This window comes from Microcebus murinus, chromosome 2 (assembly GCF_040939455.1).
Source record: "Microcebus murinus isolate Inina chromosome 2, M.murinus_Inina_mat1.0, whole genome shotgun sequence".
Taxonomy (NCBI): domain Eukaryota; kingdom Metazoa; phylum Chordata; class Mammalia; order Primates; family Cheirogaleidae; genus Microcebus; species Microcebus murinus.
Genome location: NC_134105.1, coordinates 10,967,804 through 10,992,776, shown reverse-complemented (window position 1 = coordinate 10,992,776; position 24,973 = coordinate 10,967,804). Strand labels below are relative to the sequence as shown.

General features: G+C 49.3%; 1 protein-coding gene across 1 annotated transcript in view; it reads right to left on the bottom strand.

Moving 5' to 3' along the window:
• Nucleotides 1-372: 372 nt before the first annotated feature.
• ACTL8 (actin like 8) overlaps nt 373-24,973 on the bottom strand; it is a 65,245-nt gene continuing 40,644 nt past the window's right edge. The window contains exons 2-3 of the mRNA XM_076010538.1: nt 3,447-3,862; nt 373-1,642 (exon numbers count right to left, since the gene is read on the bottom strand). Of these exons, the coding sequence (XP_075866653.1) occupies nt 899-1,642; nt 3,447-3,794 (1,092 nt within the window). The 5' untranslated portion in view covers nt 3,795-3,862 and the 3' untranslated portion in view covers nt 373-898. The remainder of the gene's footprint in view (nt 1,643-3,446; nt 3,863-24,973) is intronic.

Below are 24,973 nucleotides of genomic sequence, written 5' to 3'. Positions count from 1 at the left end.
GGCCAGCAAGCTGAGAAGGCAGCCTGGCACCGCTGGTAATAACCTGGCTTTAGAATGGATAGATCCACTGTACCCCGCACAGTGCCTGGAACACAGTGAGTGCTCGCACGTTTACCGGGTACATATTCATCGAATGAGAACGCAAGCTGTGAACAGAATGGGGGTCCTGTGGGGTGAGCGGGGAGGACGTGGCGATGGAGAACGGGGCTCCAGGCCCTTGTGTGCTCTGCTCGGTGGCAGCCATGGTTCCCAGGCCCCCACCCTCACTCTCTTTCACTCTCACCCTCCCCGGTCTGTCTCCCCAGGGGCTGCCCCCTCCCCCACACTGGTGCATCACAGGAGCCACACTGGTTCCAAACAGGTTGTTTATTTGCATGTGTAAAACAAGGCCCTGGCCAGGGTGGAAAGGGCCTTCCAGGCTCATCACACCAATGACCCCTGGCCAGAAAGGGCCTGTAGGACCAGAGTCCTCAACTCTCCCATCCCCACCCTCCCTGTCCCCCAGTCAAAATTAATTGAGGCTCCCAGCAGAAGGGTTACCCCAGTTAAAACCTACTTGATCAAGAAGAATGGGACAATGCAAGGGAGGCACCAGGGGAAAATAAGTGGCTGTCAGGCATGGAGATGGCAGAGGGCCACTCCCACCCCAGTGACGGACCACCCTGGAAAAACTGTCCCCCGTAGAGTGTCCAGGCATGACATCCCATCCTCCCTCGAGTTGGATCCCACTCTTGAAAAAGGATAAAATCTAAAAACCTAAAAAACTCCCTCAAGACCTCAGATTCCAGCCGACTCCGCCCCTCCCCCCTCCCGTTCCACTGCTGCCCAGAGCACGTTGCTGAAATTCATCCGCCCGGGGCCAGCTGGCTGGAGTCCATTCCCAGGAGGGAGCCGCAGGTCACGGCCTTAGACTCTCATCATATTCCTCCTTGGTCAGCCACTCAGACCTGTACGTGGACAGGTGAGCCAACACGGACGCTCCGAGCCAGACGCTGAAGTTTCTGGTGGTGCTCGCCCAAATGGTGACCTCGAAGGAGGAGAAATCGCTGGCCATCAGCTCCTGGTACAGGCGGGTGGTGAAGCCGGGGTAGAGGGTGTTGCCCCCGCAGGCGACAATGTGGGACAAGAGCTGTGGGCGCAGCGAGGTCTGGACGGACTCGATGGAGTCGATGACGACCTGCGGGATGCTGGGCCCCGGCAGGTCGAACACCTGCGGGCTGAAGAAGGCCTCGGGCGCCAGCCGCTCCAGGGGGGCCAGCTCCATGGGGGTGCCATCTGGGAGCAGGTAGGTGTTGCCCGCATCCGAGTGGCTCGGGCAGAAGTCCAGGGCCTCCCCCAGGCTCTGGGGCACGAAGCACTTGCTCGTCTGAATCACGGCCACCGTGTCCAGCTGAAACGGGTCGTGCTGATTGCAGTCTTTCTTGAAGATGCTCTTGAAGAGAAAGTCGGACAGGTCCTGGCCGGCGAACTCCAGCGTCTTGCTGCAGTCGGGCAGCGGGCGGCCCATGTGGAAAGGCTGCACGCGGGTCAGGCCGTAGCCGGAGTCCAGCACCACGCCGGACAGCAGGCCGTTGGCGTACAGGGACATCTCCAGCTGGTCGGCCAGGAGGATGGAGGGCACATCCAGCAACTCGAACATGATCTGCGAGAATCAAGGGAGAATGCGCTCAGGGCGTTTTCCCGGAACCGCTCTGCTCTCAAACCTGAGCCCGGCACAGACCCACACCCTCGGGGGCTCCCAGCTGCCCCCGGGACGTCGGGCCTAGGGCCGGGGGCTTATGCAGCAGGGACGAGGAAGGGGCTCTGGAGCACTAGAAAAGGAGCTGGATTTGCCCCTGGGAGCTCGTCCGACGGTGGCCTCTCAGGAGACCCCTTTTCTGGGGCAGCGGGAGGAGCCCCGCGCTGGGGACCGGCTCTGCGGGTGCCTGCTCGGCCGAGGGTCACGCTGGCAGCCGGAACCCGCCTCTTTAGAAGGAGGAGGAACAGATTAGAAAAGAAACAAGTGCTGCATATTCACCACTGCCTCCAAAAAATGCAGAGAGAAAGCAAAAAGAAAAACGTACTCACTGCCTGGTAGGCAAAGCCTTATTTATTTTTACAATAAAAACTTCCCAAATATCAATACGAAGCTGGAATTCTGAAACTTAGTGTTTGGCAAAGTCCCTGGCGGATTTTCTCCCCCTGCCCAACATTTCCGGGTCTTTACGGAGCCCCCCGCCCCAATTCCCCAGCTACCTGCTGCGCCAGGGCCCTGACCCCATAGACGCAGACCGGCGGGAGCAGCCCGGCCTTCTCTGACCTGTGCCTCTCACGTGCCCCTGCAGGCCCACCTGTGCCCTCGGAGGGAGAAGGCTCCCTCCATTCCTGCTCTCAGAATGCCGTCCCCCACCAGCCACTTTCCAAACAGCAGGCAAGGCGCTGTTGTCCAAACAGACCATCAGATACGACTCCCCTGGCGGAACTCTCCAGAAACCGCCTATGTGCTCTGAGAGGCGGTTGGCAAGTGTTTTCTGTACGGGGCTGGACAGTGAGGGTTGCCAGAGTCAGCAAATAAAAGCATAGGATGCCCAGTTAAATCTGAATTTCAGATAAGCGACAAGTCATGTTTTAGTATAAGTATGCCCCATGCAGTACTGGGGACATACTTATATGATGACATGATTTTGTCATTTATCTAAAAGTTGAATCTAGCTAGTCATCACATATTGTATCTTGCAAACCTACCATAATAAATATTTCAGACTTCACGGGCCATACAGTCTGTTACAACTACTCAACTCTGCTGCTGTAGCCACAGACAATATGTCAATGAATGGTGTGGTTATGTTCCAATAAAACTTTATTTACAAAAACAAGTGGTGGGCCACATTGGGCTCGCTGGCTGTAGCTTGCCAACCCTTGATTTAGAGCAGAACCAAAGCACTCCCCACAGCACACCCAGGCCTTACAGTCTGGCTCCCGCCAACCTCACCATCCTACTGGCCTCTCGCCATGCCTCCTACTGGGCTCCAGCCTCACTGGCTGCAATCACCTCCTCAGAGAAGCCCTCCCTGATCACCCTCTTCCAACAGGCTCCCTCTTCCCCACCAGTCGGCCACCACCCTGTGTCATTTTGTTTCTAGAACTGGTCACTGTCTGCAATGATTTGTTAACCTCTCCATGGTCCAGTCTGAGGGCCAGAACACGGTCTGTGAACAGGCACAGGATCCAGAAGCACACAGCCGGCGCGTCCTCCCTTGCCCCCACTGTGGCTGCTGTTCTCTGTCCGCAGGAAGGCTTCCGCGAGCTCCTTGCACCCAGAACCGTGCCGGGCACGCGTGAGGTACTCAGGAAACGTACGTGGGGCACGTGATTGAAAAAGCAGACTTCCGGTGCCCAGTCACGCCCTGACACAGCGTCGGGCTGCACCCCTCCCGGTGGGGGTGGCAGCCCCCAGAAGGACTCACCTCCAGCGTCTTCTTCCGGTCTATGGGCTCCCTCAGGGGGGACTCCGTGATGATGACGCCGCAGTCGCTGTGCTCCCGCCTGTGCCTCTCCATCACAAAGGACCACATGTGCTCCACGCCCTCCCAGTTGAGCACGCGGCCGCGCTGTACGGGGTAGCTGAAGGTGTCGGGGTGGCGGAGGTCGATGCCCAGGCCCACGCGCCTCCGGGCGTAGCTGGGCCCGGGGTTCTCCCTGCACGGGATGTAGTTCACGATGCTCGGCACCACCAGCTGGGGCTCGTTCCAGCCGGACAGGCCGGCCTTCAGAAAGCCAGACCCGTGGTCAATGATGATGGCTCTGGAGTCCATGGCGGAGGCAGAGGCGGGAGATGGCTTCTAGACGTGGGTCCCCAAGGACGTCTGGCAAAGCAGGGCAACTGCGGAGGGAAGGGAGGGGTTTTTTTATGAACCCCGTCTAGGCCACCATGAGCCGCTACCCACCCTCCACCCCAGGGTCGGATCTCAGCCTCCTCCTGAAGCGTGTCCGTCACCCCTTCCCAAGCCTCTGCGTAAGCTGCCACCTGCACCCGGAACGTCTTCCCCACCCCACATTCCTGGTCATCCCACAAGGCTCACCTAACGGGCCCTGTCCAGGAATCCCTGCCCACCCCTCCTGCCCACCAAGCGTCTCCCACTGCACTCTGCACGTAAGCCTGTCACACCAGGTGGGCACTTCTCCTCCACGGGACCAGAGCCTGGGTCAGATTACTCTTTGCAGACTCAGCAAGGAGCTTGTCTCTTAGGAAGTCCTTGGTAAACGTTGGCTGCCTGATTAGAGGGCACAAGGAACATGAGAAACATCAGCCTCAGAGCCACCACCTTCAATAATAATGACATAGCAACAGCAGCACTCGCTGTAATAGTGATGGTGATGATGATGATGATGATGATGGTAGCTGTAGGTGCCCTTTCTGGAGTGCATACCCTTCATCTAGCACTACAAGGAACATCTGAATGATAAGTTGAGCTATGTAAAAATTGCCACGTGTGTCAATGAAAAATGGTCAGATTATCAGCAGTTTCATATGGTTTAATCTTTGCCACCATCCATAAGGCAGGGACCATCAACTACACCCATTTTACAGATGGAGAAACCAAGGAAGACAGAGGTTAACGTTACATTCCCAGGGCTATATAACTAACAAAAGCAGGGCTTAGAGTTAAACCCAAACCAGACTCCAAAGGCTGTATTCTGAGCCGCATGCATGAGAAGATGTGGGTTTTGGCAATGAGCTGAGCATCTAACTTACCATACGAGGAGGCCGTCAGGGGACACTAACCGTGATGATGGTCAGTTTCATCATCTAGGAAGTGGGGAGAACAGCAACCGCATGTTCAGAGGCAGGTGCACTCGCTACCTGATGTCCTGACTTACTATAAAACTACAGTAGCCAAGACGGTGTGGTATTGGTGAAAGGACACTCACGTAGATTCATGGACCAGAACAGAGAGTCCAGAAATAGACCCACAAAAAAGGTCACTTGATCTTTGACAAGGTCCAAAAAGAATTAATTGGAGAAAGGACAGTCTTTATAACAAATAGTAGAAACAATTGGATGTCCATACTCAAAAAAAACAACAAAAAAGAGGATCTTAGTCCCTACCTCACACTATATAAAAATTAACTTAAAAGCCGGGCGAGGTGGCTCACGCCTGTAATCCTAGCACTCTGGGAGGCTGAGGCGGGCGGATTGCTCAAGGTCAGGAGTTCGAAACCAGCCTGAGCGAGACCCTGTCTCTACCAAAAATAGAAAGAAATTAATTGACCAACTAAAAATATATATATACAAAAAATTAGCCGGGCATGGTGGTGCATGCTTGTAGTCCCAGCTACTCGGGAGGCTGAGGCAGCAGGATTGCTTGAGCCCAGGAGTTTGAGGTTGCTGTGAGCTAGGCTGACGCCACGGCACTCACTCTAGCCTGGGCAACAAAGTGAGACTCTGTCTCAAAAAAAAAAAAAAAAAAAAAAATTAACTTAAAATACATCATAGATCTAAGTATAAAACCTAAAATTATAATACTCATAAAAGAAAGCATAGAAGAAAGTCACTGTGACTTTAGATAAGGCAAAGTTTTCTTAGGTATAACACCAAAAGCCTGATCCATAAAAGAACAAATGGATAAACCATACTTCATTGAATGTACAAACTTTTCTTCAAAAAACACTGTTGAGAGGATGTAAAGGCACGTTATGAACTGGGAAAAAAATATTTACAAACCATTTATCCGATAAGAACTTTTATCCAAAAAATATAAAGAACTCTCAAAGCCTAATATAAAGAGAAGAGAAACAACCCAATTTTTTAAACAAGCAAAAGATTGAAATAGTTGCTTCACCAAAGAAGATACATGGGTGGCGAATGAGCACGTGCAAAGGTGGCTGGCACCTTTAGGTTAGTCTTTAAGAAAATGCCTGTTGGAACCACCACGAGACATCCCTGTCCCCTGCTGGGATGACTACTATTAGAGACCGGCGGGCTGGGAGGCAGAGAGACCGGAAATCTCATGCACTGTTGGTGGGAATGGAAAATGGTACAACTGCTTTGGAAAAACAGTGTGGCAAGTTTCTTAAAAAGTTCAACATACAGGCAGGTGCGGTGGCTCACGCCTGTAATCCTAGCACTCAGGGAAGCCGAGGTGGGAGGATCGCTTGAGCTCAGGAGTTCAAGACCAGCCTGAGCAAGAGCAAGACACCAGCTCTACTAAAAAGATAAAAAAATTAGCCAGGTGGGTTGGCATGTGCCTACAGTCCCAGCTACTCTCGGGAGCCTGAAGCAGGAGGATCGCCAGAGCCCAGGAGTTGGAGGTTGCAGTGAGCTATGATGATGCCACTGTGCTCTAGCCTATGCAACAGAGCAAGAACCTGTCTCAAAAAAATAAAATAAAATAAAGTTCAACATATACCTACTGTACGATCTAGCATTTCCACTCTTAGGTACTCACACAAGAGAAATGAAAAGTTATGCTCACACAAAACCCCTTTATGCACATGTTTACAGTAGTAGCTTTATTCATAATGGCCAAAAACTAGAAACAACCCAAATATCCTCCACCTAGGGAAGGGACAAACAAATCTCCACTCAGTGGAATACAGCCCGGCCACAAAAAGAGACACGCAACTGATGCTCACGGTGACAGGAACAAATCCCAAATGCGGGAGACTCTACGCCGTGCGAGTCCGTTCCCATGACAGTCTGGAAAAGGCAGAACCATATGGACGTCCAAAGCCAGATCCACGGCCGCCAGCAGCCGGCGGTGGTGAGCGGGGTCACCGCGGGGGCAGGGCAGAGCTGGCCGTGGTGGGGCGCTGCTGTATCTCGATTATGGGCGCGGGTGCACAACTGCACGCATTTGTAAAATTCTCACAACTATTCTCCTTTTGGAGTAAACTTTACAGTAAGTACAAATTTTTTGAGGGAAAAAAATTTGAGTGGGCATGGGGACATCAGTGACAGCTTTATGGAACCCCTTGCAGAATGCAGAGGGCCGCAGGGACCGCAGACGGGGTGCGGTGACCGTGCGTGGCGCTTCCCGTAAGAGAGCGCTCCAGGGCGAGGCCGCGTTCTAGGGCTGTCGCCGCCCCAGTTATCTGCTCTGCTTCGGTTTCTGGGCAGCAGTGCATCTGCCCATCGCGACGGAGCGTGGCAGCCACTGCCCAGCCCTGGCCGGTGGCTCCCTGCTGTCGCCAACCTTGGGGCAGAGGCCAGCCTTCCTCGCCTTTAATCAGCTCTGACATCAGACTCCGGGAGCGCCAGAAGGCGCAGAGAGACGGAGCCAAGGCGGCCGGTCTCTGCCTCGCTGCTGGCAGGCGAGTGATGGATTCCTCGCACTGAATCACCCGGAGTGGCGGAGAACTGGCTGCTGGATGACATTCCGGGAAGCAGGCTCCTCCGCCACCGGCCTCCTCCGCACGGCGAGAGCGGTGACTGATCAATGCTCCTTCGGGCCTGGCATTTGGAGTCGTGGGAGACGCTGGCAGGGTGATCTCCCTGGGGCTGTCACTCAGGGTGCTTGCTGTGGGGACGGTGGGGGGGGGGGTTGGGGGCTCCAGGCTGGTGGCCTGCATGACCTGAGGCCTCTGCCCTGGGTGACAAAAGTGAGAGGAGCATTTGGACGGCTCCACGGAGCCGGCTCTGAGGACAGAGAGAAAATCTACACATTCAAAAGCATTTTTACGGAGCCATCCATTCTACAAATCCCTACGGAGCACCTGCCAGGTACCGGGAACTGTTCCAGACTGCCGTGATTTCTCCCCTTGTAGAGTTTACCTTCTAAGACAGACTGTCGGTAACCACCGAACCCAACACAGCATGCCGGGAGGTTCACGCGGTGGAGAAAAATAAAGCCTGGGAAAAGCGACAGGGACTGTTAGAGGCACAAAGCCATGATGCTTTAAATAGACAAGTCACAAAAGGCCTTTCGACAGGGCGACGCTTGAGCAGAGAACTGAATGGAGTTGAGAAAATAAGGAATGTGAATACCTGGAAAAGCATTCCACACCAAAGGAACAGCAAGCGCACAGGCCCCGAGGATGAAAAGGCCGGATGTGCTCTGGGATCAGCCAGTGTGGGGCGTGCTGAGTGGGGGAAGGACGTTGCAGGCCCCCGTACCGTGCTTACGGGTGTGGGAAACCCCTGGGGCTTGGCCAGAGGGACGGCGTGATCTGACCCCACTCGCACCAGGATCATGTGGGCCGGTAAGAGGACAGACTGCGGAGGGCAAGAGCAGAAGAAATGCTAAGGGCAGTGGAAGATGTGGGTCACCCGCGCTACGGTGGTGGCGGGAGGAGGGGAGACGCCGTCACGTCAGGGGCACACTTAAGAAAGGCTGATACACCAGGACATGAGACCAGGAGAAGAATGAAGGAAGACTCCGAGATATTCAGCCCGAAAAGCTGCGAGAATGAAGTGTCCATTTACTGAGATGGAAAAGATTATGGAGGAACAGTTTGGGGTTAGGGAGGAAATTAGGAATTTTATTTTGGACGTGTTAAGTTAGAGGTGTCCATTAGACACGTGGAACTGTCTGGGCAGCAGCATAACTTGGAGCCACTGAACGGAAGGAAGAGAAAGTTGTTGGGGTGGGCATGATCACGAAGGGACTTAGAGCCGATAGAGACTCAGGCCTGGGGACATGTGGGGTCCAGTGGCCGGGCCTTGGACAGTGAAGAGGACCGGGTGGGAGTGGCCAGAGAGGCGGCAGGGAGCTGTCTCCCAGGGGCCAAGCAGAGAAAGTGCTTCAAGAAGGGAAGAATCAAATGGGGTGGGGAACAAGGATGAAGACGAAGGAATATGCACTGGACTTGGTGACACGGAGGTCCTCGGTGGCCCTGGCTAAAGCAGTTTCGCCGGAGAGGTGGGGGTGAAAGCCTAAAAAGAAGGATTCGAGAAAGAGGAAGAGACTGGCAGAGATTAACAGCAGCAGCAAACCAAGCAACGAAATGCTCGGAAAATGCTCGAAATGAAAGGGCATGACAATTAACACAATGCACATTTTCTGATCCCAGGTCGGAAAAGAAAAGAAATTGCCACGAAGAACGTTACCGCAGCCTTCTGGTGCCGGCCACGGTGGAGTAAGGCCATTGCAGTCCTCTCTCCTGCTGCTTATGACTACAAATTCTGGACAAAATGCAAAAAAAAAAAAAATATCTACCTGAGGACAATGGAGGAAAGCAGGCAGATTGAAGAGGAGACTCAAAGAAGCAACCTGCCCAGGATAAGGCTCCCACTTCTTTTACTTTCCTATTTTCCCTCAAAGCTTTGGCCTGGGGCGAGCTTCCAGCAGAGAGCTTCAGGCGTGGCTGGCCCCGACTTAGCCAGGACGAGGCAAAACCCTGTCTTTCTGGCATAAGACCAAGAAAGGGTGCTTGTGTGGGTCAGGGAGGGTGGGGAGAGCGCTGAAGGAAAGGGGACAAGACAGAGACAGGCCCCCCACGCTGTGTATGGAGGGGCCGGGTCCCAGGCTCACCGGGCGTGGGTGGGGCAGGCCCCGAGGAGCAGAGCAGAGGCCTCTGAACTGTAGCGACATCAAAACCGCCACCCACGAGGGCACGAGTGACAGCGAACCAGGCTGGCTGAACGCGGAGGATTTTAACAGAACAGAGCCCCGCGGCATCAGGCTCAAATATTGTCAGCCTGAAAAGTATTAATATTTTGAGTTCTGTGGCACAGCATGGTGGATAGAGTTAATGATAGAGTATTTTGAAATAGCACGTTTCAAAATTGCCAAGAGAGTAAATTCCAAAGGCTCTCACCGTAAGAAATGGTAGGTATTTTTGGGTGATGGATATGCTAACCAGCTTGACTGAATTATTCCACATTGTACTCATAAATTATAGCATTGCTGTGTACCCCATAAATGTATACAATTATAAGTTATCAATGTACAATGAAAAATAAACAACAACAACAAAAAAACCCTGTGCTCAACAGCAGAATGGAGATGACAAAGGCATGAGTAAGGGAACGTTAAGACATGAATAGAAATTGTCCCATCTGAAAAACAGAGAAAAAAATTTAATTAGCAGAGCCTCAGAGACCTGTGGGATAATATTAAAAAGTCTAACTTTCATGTTATTGAAGTTCCAAAATGAGAGAGAAAAGATTGTCTCAGAAAAAATGTTGAAGACATAATGACTAAAAGTTCCCCAAATTTGGTCAAAGACATAAATCTACAGATTCAGGAAGCTCAGCATACCCCCAAAGAGAACAAATTCAAAGAAAACCATGTACAGACACATGGTCATTTGATTGCTAAATATCCATTTTTTTAAGGAATCTAGAGAAAAATAAAACATTACGTCTAGGGGAATAATACTTTGAAGGACTGCAGATTTCCCATCAGAAAAAAAAATTGTGGCCGGAAAACAGGTGAGTAAGCTTTAAAATCCAGGAAAAATAAAGAGCTGCCAACCCGGAACTGTATACCCAGCAAAAGTTTCTTTCAGGTGCGAAGAAAGACATAATAAGACACTTTTAGATGAAGGAAAATTAATTTCTGGCAGAGCTGCTTTAAAAAAAATGTTAAGGAAAGCTTTTTAGGTTAATGAGAAGAGATACCGGAACCTGGCACTTAAGGAATGAAGAAAGAGCAACAGAAATGGTAAATGCCTTAGAAATCACAAAAGGATATTTTCCCCTCTTAAAATATGCATGGTCATCGAAAGCAAAAAGTTATAACGGTGTCTGACGGAGTTTTCGATGTACGCAGATGTGACGCCCAGGCCAGGGGTGAAGGAGGATTAGGATAAGCAGATCTGCAAGGCTGCCAGGCTTCTACCCTTTACATAAGCAGGATTTTTTTTTAACTTTGGGGGAATTTATGGAGAGCACGTTTAGCGTACCAACAGGGTGCCGCTGGGCTATTGTCTGTCACTGGCAGGTGTCCCAGCTGGTGGTCTCTTGACTGCCATCAGTTGGCCAGACTGCAACAACCGCAAGAGCCATGAGCAGCAATGAGATCACATGATCGTCCTGCAAAGGGGTGACTTCCCGTCTGCCATGTTCATGCACCTGGTTTCCATGCAAAGGTTTTCACCTGTGTTCTCCACTAGGTTGGCAAGGGCATCTGCTATCTCGTTTTGTTAAATTTCCTGCCCCGTTTGCTTTTGGTGACTTACGACAGAGGACAGAAGAACGTCCTGCGTCCTGTTCTTGGGTAATTTTTTTGCTGCTGCTGTTAACTCTAATTAAACTGCAGAAGGTCAGGTATGTATATTGCACTCCCCAGAGCAACAAATAAGAAATATAATGATGCAGAGATTAAGCCAAAATGCCAAGAGATAAGTTAAAAAGGAATACTAAAAAACAGTCAAATAATCCAAACCATGGCAGGAAAGATGGAACAGAGAAACAAACAAACAAACAAAAAAACAGAGGGGGGGAGGGGAAAGAAAAGGCAAAATGATAGTCCTATATCCAACCACATCAATAATTACATTTTTAAAAAATGTAGCATCCCAAAACACATCAACTGAATGACAGATTGTCCAATGGCAACAGCAAAAACAAAAAGAGCAAACTATAGGGCTGCCCACTTAAACTGATAAAGATCAGTTAACAGTAAAAGGATGGAAAAGAAAGCTATACCATGTAAAAAGCAATCAAAAGAAAGCTGGACTAGCTGTCTTACTACCAGACAAAGCAGACTTCAGAACAAGGACTATTACCAATAATAAAGGACATTGTGTCATGGTAAAAGGGTCGATTCACCAAGAGGACAACAACCCAGAGCACACTCACATCTGACAACAGATAATTTGAAACACTTAAGCAGAAACTTAAGTGCAAAGAGAAATAGAAAAATCCACCATCTTGAAGACTTCAACTCCTTTTTCAGTAATCGATAGAACAAGCAGAAAAGTCAAGTTGGTTGCTCACAAATTTCATACCTTTGCTAACCGTCTAACTGGAATTTATAGAACACTCCAACAAACAGCAGCAGATGACACATTATTTTCAAGAACACATGCAACGCTCACAGAGACTGGCCACACTATAAACAAACCTTTACATTTACCTTCAGAAGAAATCGAAATCATATAAAGTATGTTTTCCGACTTTAAAGGAATTAAACTAGAAATCGAAGGCAGAATGATATCTGGAAAATCCTCAAATATTTGGAAGTTAAAAAATGCATCGATAAATCATGGGTCAAATAACAAAATCAGAAAATATTTTGAACCAAACGAAAAAAATATGCAACATATTAAAACTTGTGGAATGCAGCTAAATCAGTGCTCGGAAGGTATTTATAGCATTAAATGTTTCTATTAGAAGAAGAAGAAAGGTTTAAAATTAATAACCTAAATTTCTTCCTTAAGAAACTAGAGAAAGAACACATTAAGCCCAAGGAAAGCAGAGGATGGAAGTAACAAAGATTAAAACACAGTCACGCACTGCTTAATGAAAGGGATACTTCTGAGAAATGTGTCATTAGGCAATTTTGTCATGTGAACATCAAAGAGTGCACTTACACAAACGCAGATGGTACAGCCTAGTACACACCTAGGTTGTATGGCATAGCCTAATGCCCCTAGGCTACAAACCTGTACAGCATGTCACTACACTGAATACACAGTGGCTATAACACAATGGCAGTATTGTATAAGCACATGTATCTAAGCATATGTAAACACAGAAAAGGAACAGTGAAAGTACAGTATTGCAATCTTATGCTACCACCATTGTATGTGCGGTCTGTCATGGATCAAAATATTGTCATGTGGTGCATGAACTATAATTGAAATTGAACACAGAAACCAACAGTGGAAAGTCAATAAAACCAAAAGCTGGTTCTTTGAAAAGATCAATAAATTTGACGCACCTATAGCCAGACTAAGAAAAAAAGAGAGATGACACAAAAGGACTGATATCAAGAATGAGGTGATATCACTTTAGACTCTAAAGACAAGAAAAGGATAATAAGGGAATATTATGAACAATTTTATGCCTATAAATTTTTCAACAATTTAGGTAAAAAGGACAAGTTCCTTCAAAGATATAAACTAACGAAGTTCAGTCCAGAAGAAATATATAACCTGAATGACCATACAACTATTAAAGAAATAGACTTTTTTTTTTTTTTTTTTTTTGGTGACACAGTCTCAGTCTGTTTCCTGGGCTAGAGAGCCATGGCGTCAGCCTAGCTCACAGCAACCTCAATCTCCTGGGCTCAAGCAATCCTCCTGCCTCAGCCTCCTGAGTAGCTGGGACTACAGGCATGCGCCACCATCCCTGGCTGATTTTATATATATATATTTTCAGTTGTCCAGCTTATTTCTTTCTATTTTTTTTTAGTTAGAGACGAGGTCTCACTATTACTCAGGTTGGTCTCGAACTCCTGAGCTCAAACAATCCGCCTGCCTCAGCCTCCCAGAGTGCTAGGATTACAGGCGTGAGCCACCACACCCAGCCAAAATAGACTTTTTATAATAGTAAAAAAAAAACATTCAAGAAAGAAAATTCTAGGCCCAAATGGTTTCACTGGAAATTTTTACCAATATTTAAGGAAGAAATAATACTACTTATAAACAAGCTCTTCCAGAAAGCAGAAAAAGGAAGCAATATACCCCAGCTCATTTTGTAAGGCCAGCATTGCCTTGAACCAAAAGCAATCATAAAACAAAACAAAACAAAAAAACTACCAACCAAAAGCTCTCATAAAGATGGATAAAAACAATTCTTCGATAAAATTTTAGCAAACGCAGCAATATAAAGGAAGGATAATATACATTGACTGAGTGGGGCTCATCCCAGGAATACAAGGCTAGTTCAACATTTTTAAATCAATGTAATGTAACCTACTGGCAGACTACAGGAGAAACACCGCATGGCCATCTTAACAGATGCAAAAATCAATGGATAAAAATTCAATGTGCATCATAATAAAAACTCTCAACAACTAGGAATAGAAGGAAATTTCCTGAACCTGTTAAAGGGCATCTACAAAAATCTCTACAGCTAACAAATGTAATGCTAAAAAACTGAATGCCATCTCCTTAAAATTGGGAACAAGGTAAGGGTATCAGCTCTCACCCCTCATATTCAATATTGAATTGGAAGTCCTAGCCAGCACAATAGGGCTAGAAAAAATGAATAAAAGACATAGAAATTGGAAAGAAAGAAATGAAACCATCCCTATTTGCAAAAGACATAATTGTCTATGTAGAAAATCTTTGCTGCTATAGGGAAGTCAAATAAATGAAAGAAAGAAAGAAAGAAAAGAAAATCTCAAAGAATATACAAAAAAAAAAAAATCCTAGAACTAATAAGTGCATTTGGCCAAGTCACAGGACACATGTTTAATATCTTAAAAACTAATTATATTTTATACACTAGAAATAAACAGCTGAAAAACCATATTTTTCAAAAAAAAAGTACCATTTACAATGGCATCAAAATCCATGAAATACTCTGGCATAAATCTAACAAAACATATTATAAAATATACTAAAAACTATAAAACACTGATGAAGGAAATCAAAGAAAACAAATACATAGAGAGAGATGCTATGTCCACGGGTTAGAAGATTCAGTATCATTAAGAGGCCATTTCTCCTGAAATTGATTTATAGATTTAATCCCAATCAAAATCTTAGCAGGAGTATTTTTAGATATCAACAAGTTGGTTCTAATTCACAATTGCAAATTGCAAAGCTATGGAAACAACCCAAGTGCCCATCAATTCATGAGTGGATTAATAAAATGTGGTGTATGTATACCATGGAGTACTACTCAGCTTTAAGAAACTATGGTGATATAGCACCTCTTGTATATTCCTGGATACAGCTGGAACCCATTCTACTAAGTGAAGTATCTCAAGAATGGAAAAACAAGCACCACATGTACTCACCAGCAAATTGGTATTAACGGATCAACACCTAAGTGGACATATAGGAGTAACCTTTATCAGGTGTCGGGAGGGTGGGAGGGGGAGGAAGGGACGGGTATATACAACCACAATGAGTAAGATGTGCAACGTTTGGGGGATGGACATGCTTGAAACTCTTACTCGAGGGGGGAGGGGGGCACGGGCAATATAAGTAACCTTAACACTTGTACCCCCCATAATATGCTAAAATTTAAAAAAAAAGTTGGTTCCGAAATGTATATAAAAAGGCAAAGGAATTAGAGTAGCTAAAACAATTTTGACAAGAACAAAGTTGGAATATTCACCTATCTGATTTCAAGGGCCACTATAAATTTACAGTAACCAAGACAGTTGCTATTGGTGAAAGGACAACCACGTAGATCGGTGGAATGGAACAGGGAGTCCAAAAATTAACTCATACACACCTAGTCACTTTTAACAAAGGTTCAAGGACAATTTGGTGATGAAAATATAGCCTTTTCAACAAATGGTTCAGGAAAAATTGGACCACTCCGCACAAAAAAATAATGACCTTGCATCATTGTTCACCTTTTTACAAAAAAAAAAAAAAAATTCAAAATGGATCATATAAAGTATGAATAGAATATAGAAAATTATAAAAATTCTATAAGAAAACATGAGAGAAAATCTTTGTGACCTTAAATTGAAGAACATCTAAGTATTCTTAGATGCTACATCAAAAATAAAATCCAGGGCCAATTACAGGTTAGGCTCACACCTGCAATCCCAGCATTTTGGGAGGCCAAGGCAGGAAGATAGCTTGAAGCCAGGAGTTCAAGACCAGCCTGAGCAACATAGTGAGACTGTATCTCTACAAAAAATAGAAATATTAACCTGGCGTGGCAGCATACACCTGTAGTCCCAACTACTTAGGAGGCTGAGACAAGAGGATCACTTAAGTCCAGGAGTTTGAGATTACAGTGAGCTATGATCACACCACTGCATTCTAGCCTGGGTAACAAAAAAAAAAAAAAAAAAAAAGGAATCACAATCCATAAAAGTTGATATACTGGACTTTATGAAAATTAAACATTTCTGCTATTTGAAAGACACTATCAAGAGGAAAAAAACTTGAAAAGCCACAGAGAGAAAATAATTGCAAATCACATATCTGATAAAGGACTTGTACCCAGAAAATATAAAGAACTATCAATAATCAATAACAATAAAGCAAACAACTCACTTTTAAAAGTGGGTGAAAAGTTTGGACGCTTCATCAAAGAAGCAATAGAGATGATAAATAAGCAAGTAGAAAGATACTAAAAATCCATTAGTCATTAGGGAAATGTAAATTAAAACCATAATGAGATACTACTACATGCCTATTAGAATGACTAAAAATAATTTTTTTAAAGAATAATAGCAAGTGCTGGTGAGGATGTGGAGGAACTGGAATGCTCATATATTGCTCGTGTGACTATAAAAAGGTACAACCTAGGAGATAATTTGGAAGTTTCTTTTAAAGGTAAACACATACTTACTCCATAAACCAGCAATCCTATTCCTAAGTCCCTCAGAGAAATGAAGACTTACACAAAAACCCTTACACCAATGTTTTCAGAGGCTTTACTCACAATCACTAAAAACTGGAAACAACCCAAATGTTCTTCAGCTAGAGAACGGATAAACAAGTGGTGGTCCATCCCTACAGTGACTACTACTTAGCAACAATTAGTGATACACCAACAAGATCGACTTCTCAAAACCAGTCTGCTAAATGAAAGAAGCCAGACTTACATACTGTACGTTCCCCATTGCTAGGTCATTAAATATGAAACGTCCACTTTCTAATCAAAAGTGCAGTTTATTATTTCTCAAACAAGCAGCAGTGCAGTCAATCGAAGGACGCACCTACACTGCCGACACAGTTTTGCCACCTTAACGGCAGCTTGCTTGTGCCAGCAGCGCAGCAGCCTGGAGAGTAGGTGGCGATGAAACCGTGAAAGGCGCTTTCCACAACTTGATGGGAATTGAATATTTTTCCTTGCAAGAAGCGGTCCAAAGCCTGGAAGAAGTGGCAGTCAGTTGGTGCAAGGTCTGGTGAACAGGGCGGATGACAGAGAGTTTGCAGGTCCAGCTGCTGGGGTTTGAGCAGCGTTGTTTGTGCAACGCGGTCAAGCGTTGTCTTGCGAGAGGACGGGCCTGGCTCTGCCGGCCAAGCTAAGCTGCTGAGTCACAAGCATCCTCACCGCGTCGTCCGGTTGGCCGCCGCAGACACCCGCTGCCATCGACGGACCAGGTTTCACGAAGCTGTGGTGGATAACACCAGTGCTGGACCACCAAACAGACACCATTAGCTTTTTCTGATGAATATTTGGTTTGGGACTGCGTTTTGGCGTTTCATCTTTATCCAACCAACTATGCCCCAAAATTGTGATTGTCAAAAATAACCCATTCTCATCACAGGTAATGATACAATGTGAAAAGGGTTCACACCTTTATGTCATGACAGCAAAGAAAGTCAAGCTTCAAGACAGTTTCTCTTCTGAAGCTCATTGAATTCATGCGGAACCCATCCATCCAGCTCCTTTACCTTGCCCATTTGTTTCAAGGGGTCCAACATTATTGCAGTAGTAACGTCCAACCTTGCTGCTAGTTCACTCATAGGTTGAGATGGATTCGCTTCCACTATAGCTTTCTCGGTCTCAGGTCGCCCACGTGGCTCATTTTCAAGACTGAAATCACCAGAAACAGAACTTGTCAAACCATCAAAGTACTGTGCGTTCATTAGAGCCACACCCTTCCCAGGTGCTTCGTTGATATTTCAAGCTGTCTGCGCGGCATTTGTTTCCACGACGGAACTCATATTAGAAAAGAACACGGATTTTGACTTATCCATGGTGTCACAAAACTTGCTCTAAAAAAAATGTGAAGGATAAATCACAAGCCAAAATGGGCATTTGCCCAAGTGAGGATGTGCCTTCACAATAAAAATAAAACAAGAAGTGTCAACGGGAAATGTCAGAGATATCAACTGTCAAACTTAGTACTTAAGGAAATTGGACACTTCATATTTATGAATGACGACCTAATATATGACTTTCTGGAAAAGGCAAAACTTAGTAACAGAACAGATCAGTGTTTCCTGGGGGTGGGGGAAAGAGTTCAATATACAGGCTTGCAGGAATTTGCAGGGTGGTGAAACTGTATTATATCTTGGTCGTGATCATGGTTATTGGCCTCCACGCAACTGTCAGAACTCAGAACCATCCATCAAAAAGACTGAGTCTTGGCCGGGTGCGGTGGCTCACGCCTGTAATCCCAGCACTCTGGGAGGCCGAGGCGGGCGGATTGCTCGAAGTCAGGAGTTCAAAACCAGCCTGAGCAAGAGCGAGACCCCGTCTCTACTATAAATAGAAAGAAATTAATTGGCCAACTGATATATATAGAAAAAATGAGCCGGGCATGGTGGCGCATGCCTGTAATCCCAGCTACTCGGGAGGCTGAGGCAGCAGAATTGCTTGAGCCCAGGAGTTTGAGGTTGCTGTGAGCTAGGCTGACGCCACGGTACTCACTCTAGCCTGGGCAACAAAGTGAGACGCTGTCTCAAAAAAAAAAAAAAAAAAAAGAAGACTGAGTCTTACTGCATGTAACTTTTAAGGTACATTTTTTAAAGAACATTTTGGGGACAGATGGTGAATTTGAATACAGCTTATATTTTCAATGTTAAATTTCCTGTATTTGATCCACTATATTGTGGTTCTAAAAGAGAATACCCTTGATTTTAGGCAGACACATAAAGAAGTATTTATAGGTAAAATGTCACATGATCTACTTTCAAATAGATCAAGAAAAAAAAAACCAGCGTGTGCATACAGAAAAAGTGTCAAAGCAAATGTGGTCAAAAGGTAATAACCAGTGAATACAGATGATGCGTATTAGCGAATACGTCGAGCTGTTCTTCCGTCTTCTCTAAGTATGAACGGTTTTTAAAATGAAAAGATTTTACGAAAAGAAAGGATGGGAGGAGAGAAATTGGAGGTGGCAAGTGCGGGCAACTTTGATGAGTTTTGCTCTGAAAGGAAGCAAAGAAGGACAACAGTGGGCATGCCAAGAAACGGGGCCCCAGGAGATCTGAGGCTTTTTTTTTTTTTAAGAAGAGAAAGGATCTGGTAAGGTTTTAGGATGACGGGAATGATCTAGGGGAAGAAAAGGTGGAATGAAATCAGAGCGAGCTACAGTTAAATGCAGACTCTCCGTGATTAAGCGCCGCCTGCTTGTCCCTAGCATCTTCCGCCGTCTTCCCGGCGCGCTGGCCCATCTGTTCTCTCTGTCCCTGGGCCGCAGCCGGCTCCTCCACCCCCCGGGCTTTGCATTGCTCTGCCTCTGGCAGGAGCACCTGGCCAGTCCTTCCAGAACCCAGCTGTTTCCCCTTGTTCTGGTCACCACTCAAGTGACACCCCTCCAGAAGAGCCTTGCCTGGCCACTCCGGAGCAAGCCAGCAGCACACCGGCTAACCTCATTTCTCCAGCACTTCGCACCACCCGTAACGGCGGTGTATGTTTCCTGGCTGGCGTCCGTCTCTCCCCAAGTGCCACTAGAATGCAGGCCGCTGGCAGACAAGCTCCTGTTTGTATTTTACTTCCTTATCTCCAGCACGGAACTGGCATATTTTTGTTACATGGGGTTTGTGTTGAATGAATAAATTTTTAAAAATACATTGGCTTGCTGGCGGCGTGCGCTCCATATGGGCTCCCCTCCCGTGTCCCTAAAACATGGGTCTCTTCTACAGGCTCCTGGTGGCTTTCCTGCCCAAAACCCTTCCCCAGCCCCCACCGCCAGCAAGACGGAGTCTAAACTCAGCTGGGCTCGCAGGGCCCTCCCGGCGGCGGCCGCGCCTTCCCGGCCTGCCTGCGCTCTGGAGGCCAGCGCCGCGCCGGGATGCCTGCTGCCACCGGAGAGCTGTGCCTCTCCATGCCACTTCTCTTCTCCGCCAGAAACCCCTCCCGCCACGCCCCTCGGGTCTCTGAGACCCACACCAGACCTTCACTCCACGATGCTCCCAACGCCAGGTAGTCTCCAAACGGGGCGCATCCCTCTAAGGGCCGCTGACACTGAACTCTTGCTAAGCACTCACCGGGCGCCGGGCGTGGTACCTTCCAACACGGCGCCTCATTCAATCTGCACGGCAGCGCAGCGCCACGGGCATAGTGTCACCTCCCGTTTACGGATGGAGAAACTGAGGCTCAGGGAAGGGATGGGCCCCGAGCCACCCACCTCTGGGTATAGTCGGGACTCAAACCCACGCCCAAGCCCTTAACCCCCGCCATACGATTGACTAAGTGGCCTTAGGTTGATCAGTTCTCTAAACCTCAGATTTCGGATGAGAATGACTACCTTTCGCGGATGCTCGAAGGATCGGCAACAGCGTTTGCGGGACACACGGGACAGAGCCGAGGCGGGTTAGCCCTTGGTACATGCTGAGCCCCTGCCTGCTGTCCGCCTCCCATTAACGGCGGACCCGGGGTCCCCCCTCCCTCGAGCTGCGAGGCGTTTGGGGACACGGGCTGTCTGGACCTCGTTGGTCAGGGCTCCGTCTCTGGCCCGTCGCGGGCACCAGGCCGGGCGCCTCACCGCTTGTTTCCCCAGCACACCGTCTCTGGGAGGAAGGCACTGTTACCAGCCTCCGGTTTTATATATAGGGAAACTGAGGCGCAGAAGTAAACTTGCCAAGTCCCCAGGGCTCCTGAGGGTCTAGGCAAGGGTTTGAACCCAGGGCATCCTGGCGGTAGAGTCTCTCATCCGCCAGCCACCCTGTTTCCCCCGCCACGATGCTGGGACCAGCACGGCGCCAAGGTGGTGCTGTCCCCACCCTGGACCCTGTGAGTGTGTCCGACGACAGGGCCGAGGGGAACGGGGCTGCAGGTGGAGTCGGGGTGACTGGTCATCCCACCTCGAGAGGGGCGGAGGGCCCTGGACGACGGGCGAGCCCAGTGTGACCGCAGGGTCCCCTCGTTGCGGGAGAGCGAGCGGAAGTCAGAGTGGGGGGAAGGCGTGAGGACATGGCTCCACGCTGCTGTCGGCCATGGGGCCCCGAGCCGAGGGGCGCAGGCGGCCCCTGCAAGCTGGGAGAAGCAGAGAAACATCTTCCCTGGAGCCTCCAGAAGAAACGCAGCCCCGATGACACCTCGGCCGTGGCCCAGCGAGACCCGCCCGTGCCCCTGGCGTCCGGAACGGAAAGACAGCACGTTGTGCAGCTGCGAGCTGCTCCGTCCAGCCCTCTGCAGGGGCAGCTTTGGGAGACCCAGACAGAGGCCAATGCAGCTCCCACTCCTCTCCTGCTCAGAGCTGAGCCGGCCCAGGCCCTGCGGCAGGGCTGGGAGGCCAAGCCCGTCCCGCGTGAGGCCACCTGGGCTCCGCCTGGCCCCACGGCATAACCGGTCACTTATTCCAAGGCCAGCATGGCCCAGCTTCCTCGCAAATCAGGAACCAGAGGGTGAAGACAGAAGCCAGGGGCTCCCCGACAGGCCGCTTCCCCTGGGGGCCGAGAGCTGAGCAAAGCCCCCTCCCGGCAGTAGCGGGGCGGAGCCTGGGACCAGGGAGGGCAGATCCTCCAGGACCGAGGCGGACTCGATCTTCCTAAAGAGCAAGTGGGTTCCGCGAGGGCCCTGCTGAGAAGGGGAGAGCGCCAGGAGAGAGAGAGAGACATCAAATCTGCATGAGGGGAAGACAGGCTTTTAATTACTCCTTTTCTTAACCTCATTGTACCTTGAGGTATTTTAACATCACTCTCCCTGGCAGGCAGGATTGATTGTCTCGTGGCGTTCAGAAACCCCGATTAATGTAAAACTAACCAGTTGTTCTGAACTCTGGGGAATTAATCACTTAAATGTGGGAATTACTCAATAAACCGTTCAAACATGCAATAAACCAAGCCATTAAAAATTAATCGCTCCACATCGCGGCCATGTAAACAGGGCTAATAAGATCCTGGCAGCGTAGAGTGAGGAGGAAGAGGACAAAGAGCAAAGGCGGTGCCTTTAACCGGCTGCCCCCAGGGACCCGAGTGGACACACCAATGTCCATGACACACACGTCACAGATCGCCAGGGAAGGGGACATCTGATCCCTGGGTCCTCCCGGCCTGGCCCCAGGACAAGAGCTGGCAGGCGAGAGAGAGGAAACCCTCACCGGACCGATAGGAAGAGGTGGCGGGGTTAGAGCTACAGCCTTCAACAAACACTTATTGAGCACCTACTGTGTGCCGTGCTCTGCAGATACAGCCATGGGCAGGAAGCCAGAGGCCGCCCTCGGGGAGGTGACATCGGGGTGGAGTGGGGGGCTTGGAGGGAGGTAGGAAAGATTTGTTTTATAAAACACTGGCTCTAAAGCGAAGAGCAGAACCAGGAACTTACGGGGGAGGAAGGAGCTCCTGCTTCAGACGGGCTGATGAGAAGAGGCTCTCGGAGGAGATGCCGCTTGGCCAGGCCCCCGAATACGCGAGGGCAGGAAGCGCATGGTTGCCAGGACCGGCTTCTCGGCAGGTGCAAAGGCCGAGGCGGGGGCGGGCCCAGGGTGGCTGCAGGGGAGGCCCCAGCGGTGTGGGGTTTGGGGGGGATGGCTGTGGGGAGCACCTGGGGCCTTGTTGGGGACTTGCAGCAACTCTGGCTTTGCCCCTCAGGGAGACACTCAGCCGCCGAAGGTGTCTGAGCAGAGACGAGGCAGGTCACACCCATCCTGCTGTCAGGAGAACCGCACGGCTGTAGGGCTGGGGACAGAGGTGAGGTCAAAGGCAGAAGCAAGGAGTCCCGTCAGGACGCAGTGGCAGCGGCCGTGGGCAGGGGCAGCCGTCTGCGGGCTCCCTGTACCTGCATTGGCTCCCAGCGACAGCACTCAGACCATGAGAAGGACCCGCCCCCCCCACGTCAGCCTGTGGCTCCCGTGGGATTTGCTTTCCCCACTCTCAGCCCGGGGGCGCAGCCTGCCCTTTGACCCCAGTGATTGGTCCAGGGAGGAACATGTGCCCCAACTGAAGCCAATGAGACAAGGAGACACTGGGGGCTTCTGGGAAAGAATCTTTTTCACTTATCACAGGAAGCCCCCAAAGAACAATTTTCTCTTGTTTAGCCGGTGGGTGCCAGCTCCGAAGCCACCACGGCCGTGACAGCTTCCCAGCTACGGCCTGAGGACGGGGCAGGCCCATAGAGAAGGGCAGGGGCGAGGGTGTCTTGGAGAAATGGGGCCAGGGCTCCGCATCATGAACTTCTAGATCAAACTGCTCCTGCAGCTGGATCTACCTCTGTGGCTTTCAGTTCGTTGAGCCGATCAATTTCCCTCTTCTCTTTTGGCCAGTTTGGGTAGGTTAGATTCCTAACTGACACAGAATTCTCATGGTATGTATATGATTTCATGGAAATTGGCAAAGCTAAAATTTGAACCAAGTCTTGCTGGCTCAAAAGCCCTGATGTGAGCTTAAAGCCCACCTCCACCTCCCTCACTGACTCTGTCTGCCTTTAAAATCAGAGGGACCCTCAGCTGGGCGTGAGAGCCAAGTCGGAATGGCAGATGCGGCACACACTCACTGCCCACTCACGCCTTTGGCGGGCATCACTGTTGGAAGAACTCTTCTCCGCAAAAGGAAGCATCAGCCAACCAGTGTAAGAGTCAACTTCAACAACCTGGCGGAGAGGCAACACGATGTTACAGCTGAGGGCAGGACACGAGTCGGGCAGCCCGGATCCAAACCCCAGCTCCGTTACTTCCGGGGCTCAGCTGCAGTGTTGGGATCTCGTCCCACAATCCCGGCCAGTCCCCACAGGAGACGACAACTGAACACGATCGTGACGAGAGAGTAAACTAGCACAGGCTGCTGAACGAGGGCTCCCCACCCAGCGTGAGCCTCCTCCCCCGAGCCCAGGGCAGTCGGGGCGGGGGGGGGGGGGGGACATCGATGACAAAGACCAGGAGAAGCCGCTGGGGAGACGGCATGTGTCTGGGCCCCATCACGGGGAAGCAGTGCCCCAAAGGAGATGGTGGCCGGCACCCCAAGCAGAAGAAAGGCCACACCATGTCCTTTCTTCTCACCCACGACGCCCTGGACGGGTCGCAAATTTGAAAAGCCGGAAAAGTTTCCAGAAAAATATAAAATGCCAACAGTGATAAAAGAAGAAACAGAAAGTCTGAACAAACTAAAACACGAAATAAATCGAAATGGTGATCAAAGATGCATCCACCCAAAAGGCCTTAACCCCAGACGGTTTTATAGGTGAGTTCCACCAAATAGATTATCGTGAGCTTAAACAAAATAGGAAACAAAATGAAGTCACTAGACTTATGGTAGGAAGCTGGTATGATCTGACTCCCAAAAGCAGAAAACGACAGTATAAGCGAAACATACCACAGGCCCATTTCGCTTACGGACACATTTGCAAAAACCCAAAATCAAGGGCCGGCTAGCCGAGTCTCAGAGTCGGTTAAAAACATCACAGTGGGGAGGCAGCGTGGGGCTGCGGTTAGGGGAGTGACTTGAGCCCGGCAGCCTGGGTTCCAACCCCAGCCCCTTTACTTACTAGCTGTAGTAACTTCTTTCGAACCAGGTAAGAGGGGACCCTCCCCTGGGCCCCACCCACTGACAAGTATGTGCACGCACACACGCGCACACACACGCACACACGCACGGAGTCACCTGCAGCTGCGCCCGGGGCCAGCACACCGCAACCCCTAACTCAGCGTCTGCTCTCATGGCTGACACGGCCCAGGCCCCAGACACCTGCTTCCCAGCAGCTCCTGATCGACTTCACAGAAACGAGGAGCAACCTGTGCCCAAATGCCATGGCAGTTTCTCGCACGTGCTGCTGCAGAGATCAGGAGGTCACAGCTTTGAGCTGCAGGGAGGGTCTGAGCTGCAGAAGCAGTCTGGTAGGGGAGAAGACAAATTAGCCAACTTGCCAATCTCCCTCTCTGCACTCGTGCAATAAATTCCTGCAAAACGAAGCGTCGTTTCCTAGAAGCGCTGCGTATACGCCTTCCTGTTTCTCTTCGTGCTCCAGTTTGGGGAAGTAGAGGCACTCGTGAATTAGCTGAATTAGAACAGTGTTCCCGACAGCTCTGAGTCGCAGCTCAGGGGCATGCAGAACCCTGAACAACTGACTCATCTG